We start from the raw sequence: 10263 nt of genomic DNA, 5'->3' as shown, positions 1-10263 counted from the left end.
GAGCATGCTGTAGTGTACAGAAGTAGAAATATAATGCTGTACAAGTGAAACTTATATAATAATATGTCACAAACCAATGTTGCCTCAATAAAAAACAAATTTAAAAATAGATGATGATAATGGTAATAATAATAGTTGAAGCTACTATTAATTGAAAACCGTCTTGTGCCAGAAGCTTGATTTATAGTATTTTATGTAATCCTTACATCGGCTGAATGAAGTAAGGAAACTGATAGTGTTCATTCAACCTTAATGACATTCAAAAATTTCTCAAAATCTGTGCTTGGTGGCAGTACAGGGCCCTAAAGCTAGCCTCTCTGATAATCAGAAGCAATACTCTTACCCTGTTCTTACAAATGAGGGTTGTAAACAAATCAGTGATTTACTAAATGCGAGTCTGCTAAAATGCAAAGAAGAATTATTTTTAATGCAAAAGAATTCTGAAGTTCACTGAAATAATAAGTAATATTAGCTGAGAAATTTTTTAAAAAGATGTAGCCCTATCAGGCATTAAATCCTATTGTGCAATAAGGATGCTATACCAGCACAAAGAGTCAAGCAAATCAATGGAAGAAAACAAAAAATTTGAAATACATCTAGTATATATAAAATGTACTATATGATCACAACAATAAATTTCATAAACTAAAATAGATTATTATTTATTAGAAATTTTGATGTAATTTGGGCCCTATTCACTAATATTTTACTAGAAGACCAGTAATTTCTTGATCCTGCCTGGCTGTGCATCCTATCATGAATTATCTGTAGGATTTATTTGCCAGAAGTAACAGTAGCAAATTGGAAGCAAGTATAACTTTTTTTTTAGTTGGTGGGAACTGAGTGTCAAATTGAACTAAAGCATTTGGGGAAGCCATGAGGTCTTGGAAGTAATTCTTATTCTGCCTAAATTCAATTATTAATACTAGTTAAGGCAAAGAGAAAAAAAACCTTGCCACTATGAAATTGAATACAACCCATGTGTGAGAGGAAGAGAAATGAAAGAACTAACCTTTCTGGTCTGACATGACGTGGGTAAGTGTCAGAACAGTGACAAACCATGTGTATAAAATTTTAAAACAAGTGGTTCACTCCCATTAATACATTTGGCTTGATTAGATTCCTGGATTCTTATTTAGTAGTCACATATCTTTAAAGAAATGAAATAAAAGAAGAGAAAGGAGGGCAAAAACTTTCATTTCCTCTCTCTCTCTCTCTCTCTCTCTCTCTCTCTCTCTCTCTCTATATATATATATATATTTATAATGCAGGTTCAGGCTAGCTTGCTAGTGTGACTCACTTCACCAAGGTATGATCATGCTGGATAAGCTTTTTTTTTTTTTTTTTTTTTAATAAATTTATTTATTTATTTTTGGCTGTGTTGGGTTTTCGTTTCTGTGCATGGGCTTTCTCTAGTTGTGGCGAGCGGGGGCTACTCTTCATCGCGGTGTGCGGGCTTCTCATTGTCGTGGCTTCTCTTGTTGCAGAGCACAGGCTCTAGATACGCAGGCTCAGTAGTTGTGCCTCACGGGCTTAGTTGCTCCACGGCATGTGGGATCTTCCCAGACCAGGGCTCGAACCTGTGTCCCCTGCATTGGCAGGCAGATTTTTAACCACTGCGCCACCAGGGAAGTCCCTCTCTATATTTTTTAAATGTTAGAAAAATTGGCTACTTGGTAGAAGAAAAAATTTGAGGTAAAGACCTCAGTCCACATCATATAGAAAAAGCATTTTATATTAACCAATATTTTAAAATAATATATAAAAGTTAACATTAGAAAGTATTTGATTTTCAGTGCAAAATATACATAATAATTTGAAAGAGAAAAGACCAATAAATAGAATTGTATGCAAATGTTGTACTGCTGTACACCAAAAAAAAAAAAATTGATTAAAATGTTGAAATAGAAACACAGAATATTATTTACACACATAATAAAAGGAGAATGCTCAAATTTGTTATAGTTCCCAGACTGGTTCCATATCGATACCTCCATTAAGAAATGGTTGTTTCTAGGTTGTGAGATTACACTTTTAAAATATGCACATGCTTTGGAAGATATATTTGGGTAATTAGAATTGTGGAGCCATACTGGTGTAGAGTTTTGGCTCCACCAAGTTGCTTAGTCTCAATTTCCTCATTTGAAAATGGTGATTAAAAATGATATATGGCATATAGGACCTTTTTTTTATGTATCAGCTTTTATTATTATAAAATATATCATTTTATATTAAGAAGAAAATTATGAAATAAAAATTGGTAGAACGTTATTGACACATTTTCCATGTGAAGAATTGCTCCTCAAATACTATATTATGGGCCTCCGTTTTATAGGAGTAGCAACTCTGTGGATGATACTCCTCAGAATAAAACCTGGATCTTTGGAAAAGGATAGACCTTTTATCAAAAGTGTTCTATGTAACCAACCATTACTATTCAATTTTGCCACTTACACAATGGGGCAGTTATCTTGTCCAAACGAATATCAGTTTACTTGCGTTGTAGAATAAAAAGTGTTTTTTTGTCCTGAATTAAAGAATAGTCATTATATCTGTGTGAACTATAATATTATTCACACAGATATAATATTATTTTAATGAATAATAGAAGCTCTTAATATTTACTCCCTAATCAAAGTAATATTGAAATGAAAATATTATTATAACATCACAAGTTGAGAACATACAATGTTTTCATACATTCTAAGCAAATAAAATAATGATCTATACACCTATATTATTAGAAATATTTTATAAAACAGAAAAATATTTGTTGTGATATATAAATATCTTTGATATAGTAGTAATTTTACAAAAACAAGGGTAACTAAGACCCTTAGAAAACACAATTTGTCCATTATATAATAGTTTTACAAATATCAGTGAGAGAATCATTTCCTGTATAATTTTCTTTTCACAGCATCTTTCACATCTCTGTTTCTCAGACTGTATATTAGAGGGTTTAGCATTGGTATTATAAGCATGTAGAGCACAGCTACAACCTTGTTCTTCTCTGGTGAGGAGATGGCCGCAGGTTGGGCATACATGAAGAACACAGTCACATAGAATAAACTCACCACTGCTATATGGGAGCCACAGGTAGAGAAGGTCTTACTCCTGCCACAGTTGAGGGGGTCTTTAGGACAGTGGAGAGGAAATACGCATAGGAAACCAGAATGATAGTTGTGGTGGTGATGATGAGAGCAGACAGAATAAACAGTACAATCTCATTCACAAAGGTGTCGACACAAGAGATCTTGACCAGGGCTGGGACATCACAGAAAAAGTGGTCCAATCTGTTTTCCCCACAGAAATGCAAACTGAAGGTGAAACCTGTTTGGACTACAGAGTTGATGCAGCCACAGATATAGCAGCCAGTTACCAATCGAACACAGACTTTCTGGGACATGTGCACAGGGTACAGGAACAGGGAACAAATGGCTGAGAATTGATCAAATGCCATGGCAGCCAGAAGAAAGCACTCAGTGGTGACAAACAGGGCAAAGAAGAAAAATTGGACTGCACAGCCTTTGTAAGAAATTTTCTTTTCATTAGACAAGAAGTTGGCTAAGGTTTTGGGAGCAATGACTGTGGAGTAACAGAGATCTAAATAGGACAAGTTTCTAAGGAAGAAGTACATTGGCATTTGAAGTCTAGAGTCCATCTTAATGACAATTATCATGCTGATATTTCCCACCACAGTGACCACATAGACCAGTAAGAACACTAGAAACAGGATGATCTGTAGCTTTGGATGGGTTCTGAATCCCAGCAGAATAAACTCAGTCACCTCTGAGAAATTTCTATTAGACTCACTCTTCATAGCTGAGATATAGGTAGAACTGGAGAGATGGTGACATGAAAGAAATGAATGATCAGAATACTTGTCATAGTAAAAATAAGTAGGAACCAGCATGGAAAAAAATCCATTTCACATTGTATTGTTCCCAATATTTTAAAAAGCACCAATGAACATAAAGAGATTACCATTTTAAAAAAGTCTTCCTAGTGAAGAGTTAGATCTAACTGGTTATCCTTTTTCAAATATGCTTATTTAGAAAATAGTGCAGATTTGCTCTCCAATTGTGCTTTGGGAAAGTGCAGACTCTAAGAAAATATCTGGAAATAAGATCCTTTTTTCCCCCCTTGATTTATTATCAGTTTACTGCTGTTGAAAGCTGTCTCCTTTAGTGGATGACATTTCTCACAGACGTTATAATCCACTTAAGATTTTACCTGGAATAAAATCCGTTCAATTCATGGTCTTGTTTTATTTTAAATGATTAGCTTATCTACTGTAGAAAAATAGTATATAAGTATTGTATCTATCTTTCTTATATTAGGAGAAAGACTTCAGATCCCGACAAAACATGATGCTTTTACACATTAACATCATATCCTGATTTCTTCGATTATTTTTTTCCCTATGGTAACATACACTCTTAGTGGCACAGTTTGTCTGCTAAAAACAGAATGATTCTTGCTTATATTTGCTAAACACAATGAAATCAAACTTTTATTGCTTCCCTTCCTTCCTTCCTTTCTTCTCCCTTTTGCTTACATTGGATTTTGCAGATTGGAATGCAAGTGGAGAATTCTAAGATCTTTGACGGAGATTTTTCTGTCTTTTCAGAAACAGACAAATTAGAAATACAAAGATCTGTGCCTATGAAGGATAGAAAGCACATAGGACAATTTAAAGATAGCTACAAAAGAAAAAATATGTATTTAAACAAGCTTGCACTATATTTATTTAGGTTTATGCTATTATGACTATAAAATGTCCTTAGATAAAATACAGTGAGAGGTAAAGACAGGAAGTAGTTTTTATTCTAATTTTATGAATGGGGAAATTCAGACAAAAACACATTTAAGAGGCTTATTTAGAGTTATGAGCTTGAGCAGCATAGTGGTTTATTATTCAATAATCTATCATAAAATGTAAAAGAAAACTGACAAATGATAAAAACTCACATACTATAGAAATGTCTTTTATAATCTTATAAAAATTTATAATTTTGTATATAAATTATATACTTATAGTAAATAAATAAAATTATATATGATCTAAAGTATAAAGTATCTCATAAGGTTTCTTATAATTTTTGTTTGCTATGGTTTTGCTATGGTTTTATTAATTGTGACATTATTTTAAGACTAGTTGGGACTATGAAAGTATATTGAAATCAACTTGGTGCAGTTACAATTTCTATTTTTTTGAAAAAATTAAAGGTTAATAGAAATGTTGACTGAGAGATTTTAGGAGGCAGAGGAATGGTCAAAATAACCTCTGGCAGGGCTATCAGCTACAAAATGAGTACATTCCTTAAAATTCATATTTTATATAAAGTTTCTGGTTTCAACAGAAAAATTGAAAAGAATGATGTAAAGAAAGTTATCTAAAAGAGAAGAGTATTGAGAACAAACAACTTAAATATAAAATGTATCCTCAAGAATGGACACTACTTCTCATCTTAGTAAAACCTCTACTATATGTACTGTATAACACATTCATGAAGAAACAAAGTATGAAAAGAAGCAAAGCTTTGTTTAACAGGAAGTTTTTCTGCAACATGGAGGCATTTCCTCACTGTTAAGATCATGACTCAAATTGCTAAGGTGAACAGGTATTAGCAAAAATTGTAGTTTCTCTCTCTCTCTCTCTCGTTTACTGTACTTTTCATTGATTAAACCAACAAATATACCTGAAATGGGTCCTGAGAGAAATTCTCTGACGGGGAGAGAAGCCAGGGTGGTGGGCATTCCCTCTGCAAGGTATTCATCAGGGAGTAAGTCCTTTCTCACCTACAATGTATTTTATATCATAATGCAAAAACAAAAATGCGAGAAGAAATTATTTATTAGTAAACTCACAAGATCGTTAGAAAGTTAGAAGCTTTCTCTAGAGGACATAAGAACTAAAGTTCAACTTACAGAACAAAATAATTTTAAAAAACGCATTTGGATGAGAAGCACTTGATTCTCTTTTAATTTTCATGCTTTACACAGAGGGACGTTCATGATTTTTCATTTGAATGAATTACAACCTTTAGTTTTAGAAACTCATTTCTTATCTCTACTGTAAATACATCATGCTTGTATTAAGATTAATACAGAGAATAATCTAAACAGTCAATGGAAGAGCTGGGGGAAATATGGGGGTGATTCTGAAGTAACATAGGTATTAGCAAGATCAGGCAGTCATAGCTCCATCTATAATTTTTCAAGGCACAAGAAGAGGTGCTGTTAGAGGATCTCAGAAGCCTGGGAATCACATCAAAACTGGGGACCATGGTGCGGTTTGCCCACTAGGTGCTAGAACCAAAAAGAGAAAAACTCCAAGGAGCATATTGAAAGAGAAAGGGATACCCTCTGTTCCTACAACCTCAGTTCTGCCTTTATAGTGTGAAGTAGCCATAGACAATAGGTAAATGGATGAGTGCAAGGATTTGGCCCACAGGCTATGGTTGGATGACCACTACTCTAGAATATACAAAGATTCCTCAACGAACATGTTGGGAAAGAAGAAATCTTACATAAAAGTTTTTTAAGACTCCACAGTTATGTTCTCTCCATTTCAAAATGTTCCTTGAGATCCTAGTTTCTCCTAATATTTCCCTTTACCTACAAAAACTTGTTTGACGTTTCTTATAGTGCAAATTTGGCATAATGCATTCTATTAGTTTTCCTTTATCTAAACAGTTTATTATTTTGCCTTCAGTTCTAAAGTATGTTTTTCCTGGATATAGCGTTTTCATTTGGTCTCCCCTCCTCCTCTCTTTTAGCACGTTAAAGGTGGTATTCCATTGTATTCTGGTTTGAATTTTTCTGACAAAAAGTCTATGCTTTAATTTTTGTTTGAGGATATGTAATGTTTCTTTTTCCTTCTTGCTGCTTTGACAATATTCTCTTTTTCACCCATTTTCAGAAATTTTATCCTCACATGCCTTCATTCGGTTTCCTTTCTGTTCCTCCTGCTTGGGTTTCTGTGAATTTTCTTGTATCTCTGTGTCTAGAGTTGTCATCCACTTTGAAAAAAAAACTCTGCCCATTATAGTTTCTAATACTTTTCTGGCCCCTCCTTTTCCAATTATATTTGTAATATTTTCTCAGTTATTACTGAATGTTACTTTTTTCCCCTTTAACTCCATGCTTATGTTTAATTTGTTTCCATTGCTTTGTATTCATGTTTAAAATCTTCTTGAAGTATTTCCTTTTGCTCGGGAATTACAGTCATTCACAGCTTATTATTATTGGACAATATCTAAAAGTGGTTAGTTCATATAATTTCTACAGAGTTTAACTTTGTAATGGAAGGCAGATCTTATAGTAGTTATTCTTTCATGAATAGATGTGGAAATATCTTAAATTCATTATTTTTCAATGTTAAGAGATCTTTACATTTGTAGTATAAGCACGCTCTTTAGTGAGATTTTATTATTCTTTGTATATTGAACCATATTATTTGTTAATATTCTGTTTAGGTCTTTTGAAGTTAAATTTATGGGGGTGGGGCGGTTGTGGCCAAGAAAGTGGAGTAGGAAGACCCTGAACTCACCTCCTCCCACAGACACACCAAAATTACAACTACTTACAGAGCACCTATCTGTATGAAGAATTTAAGGAATATCAGAAAGGATTTTCCACATCTAAAGACATAAAGAGGAAACAAAAATGAGATGGATATGAGGGACAGAGAGACACATTATAGTCAGGACCCACATCTCTGGGTTGGAGACCCACAAATGGAAGGAGTATCATAATTGTAGAGGTCCTCTCCAATGAATGGCATGGTCCAAGCCCCACATCAGGCTTACCAGCCTGGGGGTCCAGCACAGGGAAGATAAGCCATCAGATCATCTAGCTTTGAAAACCTGCAGGCTTTCTATTCAGGAGAGCTGGAGGACTATAGGAAATAGAGACTCTACTCTTTAAGGGTGCACACAAAATCTCACACACTCTGAGTCCCAGTGCACAGGCAGTAATTTGAAAGAAGCCTGCCTCAGACACACTTGCTAATCTTGGAGAGCCTCCTGGAGAGGCAGAAGGCAACTGGGGATCCCCACTGGGAAGGGAACACTGGGAGCAGCCATTTGGAGGACCTCATTCTACAGCAATAACGTCAGCCTGGCAAGTGTCATTTTGGAAACTTCTCTTTAACCTATCAGCACTGGGGAGCATACCCACCCACCAGGAAGTCAGATCCAGCCCCAAGCTCCACTGAGCTATGCAGACAGCCACTCAGGGACCTAGCCCCACCCTCCAACAGGCCAGCACCAGCTCTGACTCCCCCTGGGCTAAGCAGACAGCTACATGGTGACACAGCCCTGCCCTCCAGTGGGCCAACAGCAGCACTACCTACCACCCCTGGCTGCACAACCAACCATGCAGATAAGCTACCTTGCCCTCCAGTGGGCCCAAAGCCAATGTACAAGGCACAGCCTCATAGCCAACTGGGCTGGGTGTCAGCCCCATCTACCAGCATGCCTACTATAGTCAGCCCTGCCATAACAACAGGGTGCAGGCATCCCATATGAGGACAACACTAGAGCATATACCTCTGGTGACCAGAGGAGAGTGTGCTGCTGGGCCTCATTGGATGTTTCCTACATAAGGTCACTTCTCCAAGATTGGGAAATGTAACTGATGTACATAGAAAAATACATAGATAATTGGGCAAAATAAGGAGACAGAGAAATACGTTCCAGATGATGGAACAAGATGAAACCTCAGAAAAAGAACTAAATGAAGTGGAGATAAGCAATCTACTTGATAAAGAGTTGAAGGGAATGATCTAAAGATGCTCACTGAATTCAGAAGAATGGATGAACAAAGTGAGAATTTCAGCTGAGTTAGAAAATGCAAAGAAATACCAAACAGAGCTGAAAAATATAACTGAAACAAAAACTACAGCAGAAGGAATCAGCTGTAGATTCGATCATACAGAGGAATGGATTAGTGCTCTGGAAGACAGGTCAGTGGTAATCACCCAAGATGAACAGGAAAAAGAAAAAAATTTTTAAAAATGAGGGACAACATCAAGTATACCAATATTCATACTATAGAGGTCCCAGAAGGAAAAGAAAGAGAGAAATGAGTGGAAAACTTATCTGAAGAAATAATGGCTGAAAACTTCCCTACCTGGGGAAGGAAACAGACACCCAGGTTGAGGAAGCACAGTGTTTCAAATAAGATGACATCACAGATGCACACCAAGACACATTAAAATTAAAATACCAACTATTAAAGATAATGAGAGAATCTTAAAAGCAACAAGACAAAAGCAACTAGATATGTTCAAGGGAACTTGTGTAAGACTGTCTGCTGACTTTTTAGTAGAACATAGGCAGGCCAGAAAGGAGTAGCATGAAGTGAGAGAGTGGCATGGACTTATATATACTACCAAATATAAAATAGATAGCTAGTGGGAAGCAATCGCATAGCACAGGGAGATCAGCTCGGTGCTTTGTGACCACCTAGAGGGGTGGGATAGGGAGGGTGGGAGGGAGGGAGATGCAAGAGGGAGGAGATATGGGGATATATGTATATGTATAGCTGATTCACTTTGTTATAAAGCAGAAACTAACACATCATTGTAAAGCAATTACACTCCAATAAAGATGTTAAAAAAAAAAAAAAGAAAGAAAGTAGTAGCATGGGCATGGTACATTAAAAGTGATGAAAGGAAAAAACCTACAACTAAGAATACTCTACCCGGCAATGTAATCATTCAGATTTGAAGAAGAGATAAGGATTTTCCCAGAGTAACAAAAGCTAAAAGGATTAAGTATCACTAAATTGGCTTTAATGTTAAAGGGACTTTTCTAAGCAGAGAAGAAAAGGCTACACTAGAAATGGGAATATTTTGAAAGAAAAGATCTCATTGGCAAAGAAAAACATATATTAAAAGTAGTAGATCAACCATTTATAAAGCTGGTAGGAAGTCCCTCCCATCAGGAAACTTGCACAAGCCTCTTAGATAGCCTCATCCACCAGAGGGCAGACAGCAGGAGCAAAAGAACTACAATCCTGCAGCCTGTGGAACAAAAACCACATTCACAGAAAGATAGACAAGAGGAAAAGGCACAGGGCTATGTACCAGATGAAGGAACAAGATAAAAACCCAGAAAAACAACTAAATGAAGTGGAGATAGGCAACCTTCCAGAAAAAGAATTCAGAATAATGATAGTGAAGATGATCCAGGACCTCAGAAAAAGAATGGAGACAAAGATCGAGAAGATGCAAGAAATGTTTAACAAAGA

At 35.8% G+C, this 10263-nt stretch overlaps 1 protein-coding gene across 1 annotated transcript; it reads right to left on the bottom strand.

Moving 5' to 3' along the window:
* Window positions 1–2891: 2891 nt before the first annotated feature.
* On the bottom strand, window positions 2892–3823 carry LOC137775397 (olfactory receptor 9S13-like). Its single transcript, XM_068561223.1, is given in 2 exon segments — window positions 2892–3124; window positions 3127–3823. Coding segments are annotated over 2 exon segments (930 nt in total).
* Between the last annotated feature and the right edge of the window lie 6440 nt (window positions 3824–10263).

The sequence above is a fragment of the Eschrichtius robustus genome, chromosome 13, assembly GCF_028021215.1.
Source record: "Eschrichtius robustus isolate mEscRob2 chromosome 13, mEscRob2.pri, whole genome shotgun sequence".
NCBI lineage: Eukaryota > Metazoa > Chordata > Mammalia > Artiodactyla > Eschrichtiidae > Eschrichtius > Eschrichtius robustus.
The sequence above is the reverse complement of the archived record's forward strand: the minus strand, read 5'-3'. Positions and strand labels throughout refer to the sequence as shown.